At 39.9% G+C, this 17,995-nt stretch overlaps 1 protein-coding gene across 3 annotated transcripts in view; it reads right to left on the bottom strand.

The window, feature by feature from the left end:
- Positions 1 to 17,995, bottom strand: part of CLCN4 (chloride voltage-gated channel 4) — a 62,914-nt gene that overhangs the window by 33,569 nt on the left and 11,350 nt on the right. For 2 of the 3 annotated variants that reach the window (XM_078390374.1, XM_078390373.1), the window contains exons 2-8: positions 16,018 to 16,169; positions 13,510 to 13,609; positions 11,634 to 11,821; positions 6,410 to 6,532; positions 5,875 to 6,081; positions 5,696 to 5,776; positions 2,487 to 3,032 (exon numbers count right to left, since the gene is read on the bottom strand). In XM_078390374.1, coding sequence (XP_078246500.1) covers positions 2,487 to 3,032; positions 5,696 to 5,776; positions 5,875 to 6,081; positions 6,410 to 6,532; positions 11,634 to 11,821; positions 13,510 to 13,609; positions 16,018 to 16,161 — 1,389 coding nt within the window. In that variant the 5' untranslated portion in view covers positions 16,162 to 16,169. Of the gene's footprint in view, positions 1 to 2,486; positions 3,033 to 5,695; positions 5,777 to 5,874; positions 6,082 to 6,409; positions 6,533 to 11,633; positions 11,822 to 13,509; positions 13,610 to 16,017; positions 16,170 to 16,625; positions 16,929 to 17,995 lie in introns of all 3 variants that reach the window. The other variant, XM_020786776.3, reaches the window with a different exon arrangement.

Below are 17,995 nucleotides of genomic sequence, written 5' to 3'. Positions count from 1 at the left end.
TGAAAACTCTCTGCCTAGAAAACCCTGAAAACGTTGCCATAAATCAGAATTGATTGGACAGCACATTATTCACATTATCATTATTAATTCATAAACAGCTGATCATCTTTTTCTGTATGGTAGCATGCTTGGAAATTGCCAGAAACTGGAAGGGAACTTGTAATTGACCTTTATCTGCATGGAGAAACAAAATATGGCATATTACTCTAATAGAAAATTTAACATATTTGTCCAAATTACTGAAGCAACCACATTCCCAAAATACCTTTTTTCAACACATAGTTTCAGTTTATTTTTTTATGTTAATAAGAATGACAAGACTTATTTCCCACTAGCTTTCATGTCAGTCTTTGATGGTTGACATGCTTGTAGCAATGTTTCAAATGTAGTTTAGTGGCCTGTACTTTCACTTTGATACAGTGGTGGGATGGTACTATATTGAATTATGTGTTTCTAGGGAAAGACCTTTATTGTTATTTTATTGTTGTTGCCGCGTTCTTTCAATATAGATTTTTAAAAAAAGAACCTTATATATTATTTCTTGTGATGATGCTTTGGAAGGTTGTTTGCCCTAATTTTAAAAAGTGGCCCATAAATTACCTCAAACTCATACATAACTAAATTCTAGCAAAACAGCTCATTGTTGTGAAATGACTTTTTGACATCAAAATATAAAACGTAATAGTTATATAGGAAGAAACTGTTACAGAATCATTCTCTTTTTTTAAAAAAAGATAACCCTATGAAAGCAGAACCTGGGTGTTGGTATTAGCATTTTTAAACATACTTTGGTGTTGGTGACATTGGGTAACAAAGGCAAAGACGAGGCCAAGTTAAATTTTCTACACCCACTAAATTATGAGAGCACCAGATGCCACAATTTCTCATGGGTATTCAAGCATGTCTAATGCTTGCACTACAAATTTATTCAAGCTGAAAATGGCAGCTTCGTTTGAAGGCAAATGACAAAAAAGAAACTCTTTAAAAGACCGTGACCAATCATGTCAAAGAGCTGCCAGCGCATATTGGAGACCTCATGCACTGTCAACAGTTCAGGCATTTAGAATAGCTCCATCCAACCTCACCGTCTGCCAAGACTTTCCAGCCTTTGGACAACACCCAAAATAAAATTAAAATACTTCCAGTGTAGTTTTGCCAATGGCGTGACAAGCTGATTGGGATGCCATTTAATATTGGTCAGTAAATGCAACAGCTCTACTTCCTGTCAGCAGCTCGTAAGTTCTCATTTCAGTCTTGGGGTTTTAGAAAGGTTTAAGCAGTCGGTCTATGAGCCTAGACAAAGGGGAACATTTTGCTTGCCAGAATCCTGCCACTTCAAGAATTCCATTGTTACAACAAATAGGGAGGCACTGAGTTGCTCCTATTACATTATTTGGGGGCTATGGTTATATGTCCATAGATTACCCCTGCAGCTCAGTCAGAAGATCAGGAAAAAAGCTCAGTACCACCACTGGGCCATAGCTCAGTAGCAGCACGCACAGTCTGCATACAGAAAGTCCCAGATGCAACCTATGTTATCTCTGAGTGGGGCTGGGAGACAATCTTGCTTCAGACCCTGAAGAGCAGCTGCCAGCTAGTGCTAAAGGTCCTTGTGCTCAATGACTATAAGGCAGCTGACAGAACACGGCAAACTTTACAAACCCAAGGATTACATGAAGCTGATTTAACACAACCTAGCCTTTAGTGTACTAAGTATGTTATGAAACAGAAGTGTTATGCAAGAGAAGGCAAGTAGAGGGACTCGGGCTCTTGCAGATGCAACATTTGTACTGCCTTGTTTCCTGTGGCTTCATGCCAAAACAGCATGAGTTTAGTGAGATTTGCACCCAAACTTCTCTTTAGGAAATCAGACTTCTCCTATAGAGTTTTCATTTCTATCTTTAAGAAACCTACCTCTCTTTAGGACTTTTTTTGGAGGGGAGGGGGAAATAGTGACATATTACTAGTCCCCAGTTTCCAAACACACATACACACTCACCTTTTCTGCTTATATCATTTTCCTCCTCAGTCCCTTTTGCTCTAATCTCATGTATGCAAAGTGCACGCTCTAGCACTGAGGGCAAAACTCTAGGTTATAGATGACTCATTATAAGAGAAACGAATTCATTACATACTGAGAATATCTGATTGTCACAAGAGGGGCCTTTGGCTCATCCTGCAAGTATGCAAATTAGTTTGTTTTGTTTTGCAACTGCTCCATGGGATGCAAGCATGCTTTGAGGGTTCACCTCAAAGGATGATTATTCAGTCACAAATGTCTGCTTGATTCATGTCTCTGGCACAGTGATAGGTTTTTGCTTTTAACAATGAGCTCTGTATAATGCCAAATCTGGCCTTCAGCTACAGGCACACTACTCTTCCAATATAACCATCTTCTTAGTTTTGTTTGTATTATGACTGGTATACAACAAGAATCCAGAATGCATTAAAAATTGTTTTGCTACACACACAGCCCTGCAACATACCTTCATGCCAAAGGTAAATATTGTGATGATGATTTTGAAAACCAGAGCCAGGGCTAGCTGCCACATAGCCATGTATACTCCAATGCCAGCTGGTCTGTCAGGAATGTCATCCACAGGCCTCGTCATATTGGGATCGTTGATGTAGTCGCAGAGCTGTGAGGACTCCAGAGCGCCACAGTCATTGAACAGTTCTGAGATGAGCTCGCTGGTGCTCCTCCTTGTGTAGGGATTTGGATAGGCAATGATAGCTGTGATAGCAGTCACTGCAATGACCTCTAAGACTGGGTACTTCCCTAACCTGGTGGTCTTCCGCCTCCTGCACCAAGCAATGTTGCATCGGATGAACAGTGTCCCCCACAAGCCTCCAAAAACACCAAGCAGAATAAAGGGGAAAAGTTCTGCCATGTACCAAGGCGTGTGATACTCCACATAAAAAAGAACCAGGCGGCTGTTTCCAAATGGGTTGATAGATCTCAGGGTAAAGGCGGCAACAAGGGCAGCAAAAAAAGATCTCCAGAGAGTCTTCAAGGGAAAGTAATAGCTCACCTAAGAGAAATCGGAAACAATCAATAACACCCAGAGCGCTTCCATTCGTTATCATGCAGCATAAGCTAAAATAGGACTTTAGAACATGTCCATCTCCATTACTTCAAAATGTGTTCCCTTGAGAGGCATGTGGCACATGTTTACCACCAGGAGTTAAAAATGGCCTCAAATTCTGGAGAAGATCACAGAGTGTCAAATGAAAGAGAATTACAGAATATTAATTTCAGTGTGCGTACGTGGCTCCATGAAAACCTGTTGCAGTAGGGGGGGAAAACCATTCCCAGACTTTGAAAGGGGGCTAGGATAAGAACAGCTGAGCAGCAGCAGTAGTCCCAATGTCAGGACATAAATTGAAACTGCTGGCCCACTTACCTTATAGATAAGTCCCCTACTATAGAAAGCCATCAATATATGATTGTGTAATAATTCCGTCAATTCTGAGAGATTCTGCTTGCAGAATCTGGAAGTTACGTGGGTCAACTGATAGATTGCTGCGTGATTTGAATCAGATTGGCACCGGTTTCGAGCTCTTGATTTCTAACAGCAGCAGCAAGAAGGGGACTGTCTTCTTCCTTGTCCTCCTCATCCTTGCCAAACTAGCATGTTAAAATGCCTGCTCTATCATAGTTCTCCTCATTCAGGTTCCTATCCAGAACATTGTATAGTTCATACAGTGCAAACAGAATTGGTTCTGCTCTCCAAGCTCCCATTTTGTATCTGGCCTTGCTCCCCAAATGGTGCTAGCACAGTGCTTCCAAAAATGATGATGCTGGGCTTCAGCTTCCAGAAGCTCTGACAAGAGCTTGAGTGATTTTGAGAGTACAACAAAATTTCAGGACCCACAGTCGGGACCCCCAAATGTCACGTAGATCTTGGTTGATCTTTCTGGGATCCTTTCCCCCCTTATTTTAAAGCTGATCTTGCCCACACTTGAATTAGATTCAAAGCACTTTTTTGTCAGCATTTCTGGAGAGCTTGCTGAGCTGAGTTCCTGTCTGTGGGGTCAGAAGTTTAATTCCCCACTGTGCTTCCTGGGAAAGCAGCTGGCCTGTGTAACCTTGGCCAAGCTGTATTGTCCCAGGGCACCTCCGGAAGAAAGGACTGGTAAACCAGTTCTCAGTGCTCCAAACCTACAAAACCCTGTAAGGTGGCTCCATAAACACAGAATCATTCCTTACAACAGTCTAGTAACACAGGTGAAAAATTTTCAGTCCACATTCCAAATAAAGCTAAATGAGTGGTGAGGATGTGCAGAGGCATGTAAGCCCTGCCCCCTCCTCCAAATCTCTTCTGGAAATTACTCAGACTTCCTTGTGTTCAGCCTGAAGTTCTCAGGGAGCTTCAAAGTGAACACACTTATAGGCTGTTCTGAAACCTTTGTGCTTCAATACATGAAATATAGGGAGATACTTGTGTGCAAACTACCAGCTCCCACCAAAATTTAAAGTTCTCCCCATTTTCAGGAATAACACCTGGATGGGGATAGAGCATTTTTGCCTATCTGTCCCACACTGCCTTTCCACAACACAGTTGGTGTCCTACTGGGGTTTTTTGTTGGAGTTATTTCAGTCTCGCATGCTGTTTCTAGCAGGTTTCACTCAGAAGGACCTTTCTGGGCTGGGTTGACTGTCAATCAATTCCGCAGTAACCAATCCTTTCTTCCCTGCTTCTGCTTTTGAAGAGAGGCATGCCTCTCTGTTTAAAAATCTTTCTCCCTCTTTCTTTTTACTCTGCTGGCAATTGTGCAGTTAGCAGCATGCAGTTAATGTGCAGTTAGTGCAGTTATGTGTTAGTGCATTTAGAATGTGAATGTAGTCTGAAGGAGTCTACTGGAAATTTGAGTCTGTTGAGGTCTGTAAGCAGTCTCTTTTTTTTAACTATTCAGCATTGTAAGTAAATACTGTAAACCCTTTTATTCTTTCTCCTACCAATGTCTCAGAGAGAGTTATGGAGATTGTAAGTGCCAGTTGATGAGACAATAAAAGAGGTAGTCTATGCTGGGGAGATTTGAAGCAAATTTTGGTCTGTAAGTCCCCACAGTTCTGTTGCACAGCTGAGAGAATGCAGCCAAAATTCAACACTCTACCGCATGTTCAAGTCCTAAACAATATTTTATGAAATGTTTTCATTGTACTTCATATAACATCCCTACGAGGGTTTCGCCTGGGGTGTAGCTTAAGACACAGGGTACCTCCAAGCTTGCAACTTAGGTCTATGGGACTATACAAATTGCACATACAGTAAAGTGGTTTTTAGCTCATACAATTTCAAATCTCAAATAGTATCTTGTGTGTCAGTGTTCTCCCTTATGAAAAAGCTCCCTGCACATAGAAAACTAGATGCCAGAGCCACCATTTGTACTTCAGAGATGTTTGCAATTGTTGTGAGGCCTCTCAGACAAAGGAGATATGAAACAGAAGGTTTTCTTTAAAAACAAACAAACCATGAAATAAATCTCTTTCTCCTTGTCGGCCTACTTTACTGGATGTAGTTATCTTTTTCTATCATAAGGGAGATTTATTCAGACTCACCACTGCAAATTACTATGTGAAGCAGGACAATCCAGTGCCACACCAGCAGCTGTTTGTGTACCATCATTCATTCCTATTCTTGCCTTCCTTTTTTTTTACAAAGCTTGCAATAGAACTGAAGCTGCTCCTTACCTCTTCTAGACTGAAAAGGACGCCACCTATTGGTGCTCCAAAGGCCACAGAGACACCTGCCGCCGCTGCTGCCGAAAGCACCTAGCATGGAAATATTGACACAGGCATCAAGAGTCTGTGGAAAACATACAGAGAATTTTACGAGGTGAAGTGAGGAAACGGAGAAACCAATGGGGTACCTCTCGTCTCTTTCCTTCGTTTTTGCTGTACTTTGAGAAGAGGCTGCTGAAAAAGTTGCCGCAGCAACAAGCCACATGAACTAGTGGCCCTTCTTTGCCCAGACTGAGCCCCGAAGATACCACCAGAACCAAAGTGACGGTTTTGATTAAAAGAGTCCACTTGCCCAGATAGCCCCGAATAATGAAACCACTCAGAATGGTCTTGATCTGGAAGGCAAGAACAACAACAGCGAGGGTTTGCCACTCTGATGGAAGGCCAAAACTGACAGGAGCGTCCAAAGGATGACTTGCTGTAACTCTCCAAAGAGTTGTGTAAATTAAGTTTCTAAAAGCAACCCTTCCACTTTAAATGTCAAAAGCTTCCTGATTTTTAGTGCAATGTCATTACATTTAACAGACTCACCCTAGCCCAGCCCAGCCCTGGGGTTTTTAAATCTCTGAATTTAACTAAAGCACTGCAAGATAGAAAAGCCCAGCATCACGATACAAAATCAATCCAGAAAGGAAAAAAAAGAAAGGGGGAAAAACCCCTTACCTCTGGAATTCCAGAGCCGCAGGCGTAGGGAGCAAATACCCTGACCAGGGAGACAGCCAGGAAAGCAAACAGTAAAGCCCACAAAATGTAAAGAAAATAATTTAGAATGTAAGCACTTGCACCCTAGTGGGAAAAAGAAAGGGGGGGGGGAGAGAGAGAATATAAAACTGTTAATTCAGTCCAACAAGTGGCAGGCCTCTGCCAGCTACTGCAATAAACATGAGCCGATGTGAGGCAGAGTATCTTTACTGAGCTTCATAACACAACAAGTGCAGTAAATATTACACAATGTTATTTTCAAAAGTACAAATTGAGCTATACATTATGTACATGGCATCTGAAGGAGGGCAAATTATACAAAAATGCAGCAGGAAAAGAAATGTAAATAGCAAGCGATATAAAGGAAAAAAATAGGTATAGTTTGGATAGTTAGGTATCTGACTCTGGAGCCAGAGGCTGGGAGTTTGTTACCCCACTGTAAGTGGCATATCACGCCTCTATCTAACCCTAAGCAACTCTATTTAGCCCACACCAGGCTGCTTTAAAAAAAACATGCTAAGACCTCCTTCCATCATGACTTTCAACACAAAAGTTCAATTTCAATAGTCTGCAGAAGGGGAGTCTGCTTTATCCGTGTAAGTTCACAGTTTCCCCTCTCGTATTTCCTTCAGACTTTTGGCTCAAGAAATCCCCTTGTGATTTCCGTCAGGACGCTTTATCTGCACACAGGATTCCCTGCAAAGCCAGAAATGGGGTGTGTGTGTGGGGAGATCAGGATTCTGTCTCACACAAGGAATTCTGTCTCACACAGGGGTGGGTCCCCAGCCCCAACCACACAGCCCTCTGAATTTTTTTTTTTGCTCAAGAACTCCCCTTGTGACTTTCAGGTGGTGGATCTTAATTGTCATGTTTTGAGGGGGCCCGGCACCCCTGGGGCCACCCATCCCCATGAAAATTAATTTTATATTTTAAAATGTAGCCACTAGAGAGTGTAAGGGGGAGTTTGGACAAAAATATTTTTTAAACTCATTTTTCACTTAACAAAAGATCCATAAGCTTTACAGTACAGTATATAACTGCTGCATTAACAACAATAGTAACCATACCAATAAATATGCAAATTAGCCTCCTTGGCCCTCCTCAGATAATAATAAGCTCAGAACTCCAGCGCTGGAAGGGATCCTATGGATTATTGAATCCAGCCCCTGTCAAGGGGGCACAGTGAGGCATTGAACCCCCAGTCTCTAAACCACTGCCCTATCCAGCATCATTCACCCAGGTCTACCTGGACAGAAGAACCTCTACAGATTGTCGCTTTTGTATGTCAAAAGCAATGACAGAGTATGCTCTGCCTCGCTGTGTGTGTGGCACACTTTAAGAACTTCTGAACAGCGCTTCTATGAAACTGCTAAAATGATGTTAGCACAGTGGCATTTTATTTATTTATTTATTTATTTACAATATTTTTTAGCCGCACCATTGCCAGTGGCTTCTGGGCGGCATAGGTTCAGGGCAGCTTTAATAATTTGGGAGATCTACCAAAATACTAAACAGGGATCAGTGCTGCAGATACAGGTTTTATGCCAGTCTCACTGTTTTTCCTTGCCTATTTATGTACAATGATTATTGAGTGGGTAACTCTCATTCATTTTGACAGCTGGACTTGCTTATCAGAGCAAAAGAAAAGATTCACAGACTGCACTTCTGTTTTGACACTTACTGATTCCTTGAGTAATTTCTATTGCTACAGCTGAAGAGTGTTTGTTTAAATTTCCCCATGAATGTTTTCACCCAGCGCTTTAAATAAGACACAGCTATGGCAATAATAGTTATTTCTTTACAGGATGGACTTTGTTTGCAAATCGAGATCCATTATCAGTGGGAATTGAGAATAGCTTCAGAAGAAAAAAGAGAGACACTCTTTAAATTTCGGTTCTCAAAAGACCTAGCAGAAGAGGTTTGTCCTCTAAATGTAGACAAGCTCTTTAGTGCCACTTGCCTCCTTAAATCTTTGAGATAAATTTAAATTATGCATTTTAGAGTAAATTACTTAACGTCCTACATAGTATGAAATTAGCTTGAATTTACCTTCTTCACTCTGAAAATAAAGGTCTCAGGATGCCACCAGGTCTAAATGCATTGTTTGTCTATATCCCCATTGTGAAAAAAGAATTATATTTGCTGCCAAAGTATGGAGCTTAGTTTGCACAAAATAGCTGTATTTCATCAGCCTAAACAAAACCAGATCTCATCCTTCCTGTAAAGGATGCCGAGCATTTTTGCCACACAACAGCTCTGTGGGATAAGTCCAGCCAAGAGAAAACTGTTTGCTTATAAAGCTAAACTACAGTTTTGAGAGTTGTATCATCAAAAGTCCTTCATCAGAAACGTTTTGTTTGCATGTTCAGTTAACTCTGGTTAAAGCTTTGGTTAATTTTAAACAATCCACTGTGTAAACCTCAGTTTGAAATTGGCTTGGTTCAGTAAACTATGGTTAAAACTAACCACAGTTCAGAGGTAATAACCCTTATATAAGTAGATCAACAAAGATATTCAGTCAGACAACAGTTTAAAAAAAGAAAACAATATTTACTTATAAAATTACGTGCTCAAAAACTTGATATGGAAATATGGGGTCATAAGTATTCAAAAGAAAAATCATTTCGGCTGTTTAAATCATGACTGAGGAAAGAACTCTACACAACAGCTAGACTTTTACTAACTGAAAAAAAACCCTGCCTCAGAGTAAAGATGGTTAAGCCCCCTAGTGACAGGAAGGAAAGGGAGCTGTTTATTGGTTGCTTAAGAAGAAGTAAATGAAGAAGTTGGGTTGTCATAAATACCATATTTTTCTATATATTAAATGATACTTTTATCTAAAATCTTTAGACTAAAAATTGAGGGTCATCTTATATACGGAAGTAAGGGGGGAAGGAATCAAAGCGCTGCAGGATCGCAGCCCTTTGATCCTGCAGCTCTTTCATGGCTGCTTTCCTCACCACTTCCTAAGCTCCGCGGGGCTTAGGAAGTGGAGGGGTAAAGCAGCCATAAAAGGGCTGCAGGATCGCAGCCCTTTCATTCTGCAGCCCTTTAATCGCTGCTTTATACCTCCACTTCCTAAGATCACTGCTTTCCCCCTCCACTTCCGTAGCCCTTTGATCCTGCTTTTGCAGGGCTTAGAAAGTGGAGGGGGAAAGCAGCGATCAAATTTTCTTATTGGGGTTTGGAAAAGTGGGGATCATCTTATATACAGAAAAATATGGTAACATGTTGGGTTGCTACGTATTTCAACAATGTCAATGCATTGATATGATATGATAATACCACCTAGTGACAGCTCAAACTTCATTTCCACTTGCTCTGGCTATACATTTACCAAACAAAAGATTGTATTAAAAAGTGGATGGGTGGATTACTGTATTTTTCTGTTTATAAGACATCCCTGGTTACAAGATCCACCCACACACTTTTCTAACCCAAAAATTAAGAAAACTTAGTTTTGAGTATTCAGCCTCTGGGCTCAGAATGCTTGGAAATTACAAGTCTCTGTTGCATCTGGGCCTACAGGCTCCACCTCCAATGAGGTGTGTTCCAATTGGTTTATTCAGTACCAGCTGACATCAGTTCCGTAAGGCTCGTAGTTGGAGGAAGCTAAATCTCCTGACTTAAGGATGCTAAGCCTCCTGACTGAATGAATCATGTTTACAGAGGCATGGTACTGGTCGTTCTTTTCTCTCCGTGTTCTCAGCTTACTTCTGTGTATAAGACACCCCTCTATTTTTAGTGTAATGATTTTAGGGAAAAGTAGCATTTTATACACTGAAAAATATGGTAAATACCTTATCTCATTCAACTCCCAAGCACAGTCTTGATAAGTAAAGTGGCACAAAAGTGATCTTTGACTATCAATGCAGTAGGCTGAAACGGAGTAATGTTAATTATGTGAAAACAGCCTTCAAAATGGTAATTGAGTGGATGCTTTCATCCTGCTCCCCAGAACCTGTGGGTTCCTTGTTTTACATGCTGGGTGTGGAACTGATAACAGTTCTAGGTCAAAACATCTGGAGGGCCAAATTTTCCTCGTCCATGAGAAAACTTTAAGCATTCTAATAATATAATAAGCAGTGCAAGTAATAATTCCAATCACTATGAAGGAAGAAATATATGAAGGAAACATGGTACAGAGGATGTTGGACAGGCTTCAGTCTTTTTCACATCAAACAGCTGCTTAAGTGCCCCTTTCAGACAAAAAAAAAGATAATTAAAATAATCTTGACAGGTGTCAGAGTTCATAATTGCAGTGTGGTAAGGAGTTCTGAAGCCATAAAATCGCACAAAACCTCAGGGTAAATGGAGCTGTAAAATATCCATCCCCATACATATCTTCAAATTGTCGAATTCCATCAGCTGTGACAAGCAGAATTCATCAGGAGCAGAAGAGTCTGAATAGATCACATCTCAGAAACAGCTCTCTAAGAACTGTCAACATAACATGGTCAAAGTGCTATCCTTAGCACTAGTAGCATTTCACAAAAACCCACGAAAGAAGGCCAGGTGTGCATGAGTTACATCAAGTAAGTGGGAGTTGCATCAAGCATCAGACATCCACATATGTAGCGAATGAAAAAGACTTCTTTAGTACTCTTTTATTGTCCTGAAATTCCATTTACACAAGGCTATTCTCACATCCTATGGGGTCTAGCTAAGACACAACATGGTGTCATGGTAAGAGAACAGGACCAGGCTTTCAAGTTCCAGATTCAAGTCCCCACTAAACAATAAAACTCAATGGGCAAACTTTGGCCAGTTGCTATCGCTCCAACTGACCCATGCCACAGGGTTATTATGAGGATTAAGTGGATGAATGTATTTCATGCACTTAGTTCCTTGAAGGAGGAACAGAATAATTTTTGAAACCCAAATAAAATAATGAACATAATTTTTGCCATCTTGATTTCGGCATCAGTTGTTGCATACCTTCCTCCAATAGTAATGATCCCAATAAATGACTGTATCTTTTTTTTTTTTTTTGCAAGTTCAGGTTTGAATGGCTATAATGACTTTAACAAGAAAGCTGAAACATTTTCTTTTCTTCAACAATCACATTTTTAGTTCATAACCAGGGTCCCTTTCAAGTTTAGTAGATCACATTAAAATGGGAGCCCCTTGTTAACTAGGCAGGGAAGAACAATATGCAGTTTCCATTTAAAAAAGGCTACCATACCTCAGATTGGTTAACTAGAAGTTCAGACCACTTTTGCCACTGAGGACATTTATCTCTATCCTCAAAGGTTGTCTCGTTAGAGGTCCAGCAGCATTGCTCATGGCTGTACCAAAATGCTGATAAACACACACCTTCCTTCAAATCCGTCATCCAGTCCACAGCTAAATCTATAACTCCGGCTAATGTGCCTAACAGGGAAGAAAAACAAACATTACTAGAAACACGTAACGTACATGTCTTAAGAAAAGAGTGGCCACAAAGGGTTCTTATAGATGTTGTCTCATAAATATGGGTCAACCTATGGACAGGTGACATTCACATTCCACGTTGAGTCACCCTGCGGTGAATAAAGTAAGAACTTACAACATCCCGTTCTCTGAAAGTATCTGCAATTTAGGGCTGCCTAGCCACAAAATTGTCTCATAGCCACAGGATAGTTTCCAGACAATGTATCTTTCACACACATGTTCGTGGGTTGGGAGAGACCTGGTCAAACAGATAAGAAATGTTCTCTTTCCCCCCTCATCCCATATGATTTAGTGTGGGATGTAAATGGTAAAAATACCATCTGCTTTTCCTGGCTCACCGCTGAGATTTACAAAACAACAACCCCACGTAATCAAACATGACGAGACTTAGTCATCTAGACAAGAATCTTTTTGTGACAGAAGTAAATATATTCTTGTCTAGACTGCTCCACATGCCAACAAAATCAAGGAGGTCAACATTGGTAGGGGGCTAGTGAGGAGACCTTATTTCATGATAAAGTCACCAGATGAACAAGCAAGCACCTGACATACTGTGGCTGTTATATTCAATGTGCAACTCTTAAAATAGGGAATAATTCAGTAATAAATATGGTGGACAATTATGATTCACTTATATAGGGCAGACAGAAGCCTAAATGGCTCTTGGGCGTTTTTGTTTGATTTTATGTCATCCTTACAGTATTTTTTTTTTCTTTTTATGTCAGAGCTAACCACTTTTCCAACTTATATAGCACAACAGTGACACCGTGTGGCAGCTGATCTAAAAAAAGCCAAGCTTAATGTTAGGGCACTGAAACAGTCTCTAATCAAAAAGCAACAAAGCATAGTTAGTGCGTTCAGTTTCAGTTAACATATCCATCTCCTTCAACAAAATCACCTCCTCCCCCTTTGTTTCAGTAAAACTGACACATTGGTGCAGATACATTTCAAACCTTTGCGATTGTGATCACCATGGCAAGGGGGAAAACCTGACCCTTTTAACAGCAAGTGCTGGCCATCTGGATCCATTTTAAATTATTCAGTTACAGGATCTCCATTCTAATGCATAGGAAATGAACACATTTTCTGGAAAGTGAGTAGATTAAAGTATTTCATGTCTGCCACTGCAACAGGTATTAAAGTCAACTTGATTTAGTCTTTTAAAAATAAAATTATAAATGAGGATAATGCCTATACCTCCGTTAGTGAAAGAGAGGAGGGAACAAATGAGTAGAAAAAAAATACAGAATGCATGATTTGATTCCATGTGTGTCAATTAACTTAGCTATTATCTGTACTAGTATTTTATTCAAAGAAGGAAAGGGACAATATCTGTATCAAAGATAACCCAGCCTATCATGTTATTTCTATTTAAGGGTATTTTATATAGCAAGAGACAGCAGCACATTTTTTGTTAGTAATATATTTTCTAGGTCAGTGCTCAGCATGGGATTTTACATACAGTATACAGTATATCCTAAAGCGTAAATTACAGCTGAATCCCAAAGCATGAATTTTATCCGTAGTGAAATGTCACGGATCACACTGCTAAATCCAGTGGAAGTAGATGCCCCCTGAGTGAAGTTCTGAAAGTTTATGCTACTCAAGTAACACTTTCTAGAGAATACCTGCAAGCAGTCCTATCAGCAGCATCACGACCCAGCCTGACCAGGCATCCAGTAAACTTTTGATGAACTCCCATATTGACTCCTTGCTTTTGTTTGTGATCTGGAAGAAGCAGTATTGTTTAAGTTGAAGCATATACAGTTCTTACATTTTACATAGCACAGTTCCATACATTCGTATAATTTAAAAGGAAGAAGAACTGATCTAGTTATATTTGCATTTGTTAAATGACATCTGTGCATATGCACAGCATACAATGAATAAAGACCAAATGGAATCTTAATCCAAACACAGAGGCACAAATAAGCCTAAATGGCTTGATTGAATCTGATACTTAATAGGATTTCATTTTCAGACAATACTGTACAATAGTTATGGGGCATAGGAGTAGCCCTTTAATTAAAACAACCCAAGCCATTTAATAAAAACTACCCAAACCCTGCATCTGTGCAACTTGAAGTTTCACAAGTGGTTGTGAAATTTGCACAAAGGCCAAAACTGTAACCACCAAACAGTTCTGCAGCCACTCTTGTGCAATTGCGTGTGCAATCAGATATGTGGTCTGACTAAGTGTAACTTCTTGTTCAGGCAAGTGCAAATAAATTTCAGCTATATTGCCACAAAATAAAAATAATACATTATCTCAGTTCCACCATTATGGCTCTTAAAATTCTATTGCTTATGAAAAGGATAACTTTGGTGTCACAGTTGGTGCCTAGTGCTGCAGTGAGACGCTAGTGTGCATTGCCTAATGTTTTAGTTATGGAGTGTGACCTTAGAAAGTCAAATTGTCTGTTATTACACTGATAAGTCCTTGTAGGCAGTTTTAATTCCCCTTCCACTGACATGTCTCTGAGAGGATACCTTGAGCAAAACTCTCCTTTGGCCCACAGCAGCTGCCATAGGTAATTCTCAGGAGGCTTTTGAGGGGGGCAGGGGGAGCGCTGATTCTGCATGGAATATCTGACCCAAGAAAAACAGAAGTGGGGATGTGACAAAGGAAAGAGAACCCAGGGGGCAATAAAATGCACCAGCCAGAAAAGACCATTGAGGAGGAAACGGCAGCCAAGCCCCTCAAACAGCATTTGTCCAGAAAAAGCTCTGAGATCAGAGAATGGTCAGCTCAGAGCTACAGCTGCATCGCAGTTGCTACAATTGTGTAGCAGTGGATAAGGGCTGAAAGGAGAGAGAGAGAGAGTAATCTCTCACTAGCACTGGATACACTGTACGTGATAGCGAACTCCTACATTCTCCTATGTTTTTGTTTCTCCTTTGCTTTCTTTTGAAAGCTTGAAGGCCTTTTCATCTTGATCGGGGCCAGAAAGACCAATGAAAAGTACAGGGGCCCAAGGAATACAATAAATATATTTATTCCTGCACTGTTTGTTATTGTTGTATGCTAGTGTTTTTATGTTTTTTAATTGTTTTGATATTCTGTAAGCCGCCCAGAGTGGTAGAATATACCAGATGGGCGGGATATAAATCGAACAAATAAATAAATAAATAAATAAATAAATAAATAAATAAATACATTGTTGTTGTTGTTGTTGTTATTATTATTTATTTTAATTATATCCCGCCTATCTAGTCACTTAAGACCACTCTAGGCGGCTTACAACAAGCATGATACAATATAATTAAAACAATTTTAAATAAGGGGAAAAACTGTGGACAAGATGGGACAAACACTAGGAGAGAGGAAAAAAGAGGGAAGATTAGGAATTGGCTGAGGGGAAGGCCTGCCGAAACATTAGTGTTTTTAATTGATTTTTAAATAATTTAAATTTTTAAATAAGCATAGGGCAAGCCATTATATAAATTCCTGAACAAAGAGCACATCTATTAGGTCATCTGTCTTGGCTTCCAGTTTCCTAGCTTCTTTATACTACTTGGTCTGGACTTAAACTGGCAGGGTTTTTAAAATAACTGAATGGTTATTTCCTTCAAGTTTTTACTCTGACAAGATAACAACACAATGTAGGATAAGCTATTTGGAAATATCTCACTTAAATATAGTGGATGTCCAGTTCAAGGCCTCACATTCCACTAGAAGTATATTTACAGTAGTGTATTAGATAGCATGTACACATACAGTATTAGATAGCGCATTTAATCCTATTCAGGTATAGCACAACTTGACACTGTGAACATACTTGATGTAGAGCACCTCGCCTACCCCTTCCATTTAAATGTTCTTCACAGTCACAAGGCCAGGTCTGAAGGGAAGGATCCTGCTTGTGGGCAAGCGTGAACTCACATTTTACAAGGTTCTTGATCATGTGTAGAAACTACACATTCAGGAAAGTGCTTCCTTCAAACACGGTGGTGTTACTGTGAAGAATGCAAATGACAGAGTGGCACTACACATGTTCCCAGCACCATATTGAGTAATGCCTGAATAGGGGGTTTTATCACAGTAATCATTTAAAGATTGTTATCTATGAATGGTAGAAAACTTAATTTATTACTTAAACTGATGTACCAGCTTCTGAAATATTTGTTTCACTTACCTTCCTATGTCTATCTGTATCACGTGATTTTTCCCTTAACCAGTCAATGGTATGAAAATCTTCGTAAGTTCCGACATCAGGGAAAGGTTCATCCAAAAAATCCATCAGATTTCCAGAACCATTCATGTTTCCTGCATTAACCATATTAGTACCTACAAGGAAACAAACTGACAATGATAAGGATCGTGACACAAACATTCACACTTCATATGACTCATCCTGTCATCTCCATCTCAATTACATTTTAATCCATAGGTGGGCAATGCTTTTATTAAGACCAATTAAAATTCTAGGAAAGGGTGTAAGGTATTGAGTTTTCCAGATCTCTTCATCAGGTAGGTGATATTTTTAAAAACTGCAGAGATGAAGAAACAGGAAGCCCCAAAATATATCCAGGTATTGTTGTGGCAATGAGGTCTAGTATGAAATCCAATCACAAGATGGAGATTTCGGGTGGTAATAGTAGCTAAACAGATGTATCAGGTTACGCCTAGTCATGCATACTGGGATAGAGATGCAATGTTGTCCTTACATATGAAAACCTGAGAATTACATTTTTGTGCTAAATAAAAGAGTTGCTTAAGACTATTGTACACTGTGAAAATCACCTAGTGGTTGGAGGAGAATAAATCCTCATTGCAGTTCTTTTTCAGACAGCAGAAAATTACCTTCCTTAAATGGTAGATTTATTCCCAAACAGCACCATGGTACATAACAACAGTTCTTTTAGCTATGATTTTTCTCTTAAAGTTCAACTGCAGTCCTGCTTTGGCACTTTCTTCTTTCACTTTCATCAAGGGTTGTTTCAGGTCATTGTCTCTTTTTGCCAGTAAGATGTTATTTTTATTTGTTTGTTTGTTTGTTTGTTCGTTCGTTCAATTTATATGCCGCTTATCTGGCCAACAGCCACTCTGGGTGGTTCACAACGTAAAAAACAAAATCACAAAATGCAATGCAATTATAAAATAAAATGTAACAATATCAGGCAGTATAAAATACATTCTAAAATACCTAAACATTTGAAGGGGCAGGTTTGAATGACATCATCAGCTGTTGGCTTCAGTTTCAGTGGGCTCCTTGGGTGACTGAATTTGAAAGGTCTGCTGGAATAACCAGGTTTTTAGTTGTTTCTTAAAAGTACCCCATGAAGGGGCCAGGCAAAAAGCAGGAGGCAGTTGATTCCATCAGTGAGAAGACCCAATTTGTTGTTTTCTTTCTCCAGGCCTCTCTCGGGGTCAGGATCTTTCCTGGGATATGAGAGTAAGTTAGGGAGTCCCAGTTGGGAATAGGTGTTCTGTCAGGTATCAAGATCCCAAACCATTTAGGGTTTTGTCTGTTACTGATATTTCTTCCACCAGTTATCACTCCTCCTTCATCTGAATCTAACCCTACTTTCCATATGACATGCTATGCATATAGATTGAACAGACAGAGAGATAACTCCATCCTGGATACACACCTTAATGGGTTGAGAGGAACCACCACTGAACATTTCTTACCTTGGAAATCCTGTAATGAGACAGTACAATATGCAAGTCCCATTATAAAAACATCCATTAAAAAAACACCTGACCTGGTTTTAAGTTGAGGTCATAAGAATAACGGACTGCCGTGAGTTTAAGACCTTTTCTAATGACATTCTCAGCCTGTGACTGTTGAACATCCTATGCAGAAGTATGGAAGAACTGTGATTTACTCTTTGCTGTAATGATCATTTCTCAAGCAATTGCATTTAAATGCCAGGCACGCTTTATGTAAATCTGGGTGTGGGTCAGCCAGCTATTAACATAGCAATCAGGCAACGGCAGTGCTCCTAAGAGGACGCTTGGGCCAATGAAGCATTTTGCTGTCGTGCAAAGTTATGGACATAGGTTGTGTCAAAGGACTTAAGAAGACCTAAAGAATAGCCTGAAAGCCAAACAGCACAACTTATGTGTTTGGTGACAAAAGACAATATCCAGCCAAGGCCTGTTGTTCT

This window comes from Pogona vitticeps, chromosome 3 (assembly GCF_051106095.1).
Source record: "Pogona vitticeps strain Pit_001003342236 chromosome 3, PviZW2.1, whole genome shotgun sequence".
Lineage (NCBI taxonomy): Eukaryota > Metazoa > Chordata > Lepidosauria > Squamata > Agamidae > Pogona > Pogona vitticeps.
This window is presented reverse-complemented; position numbering and strand designations above follow the sequence as displayed.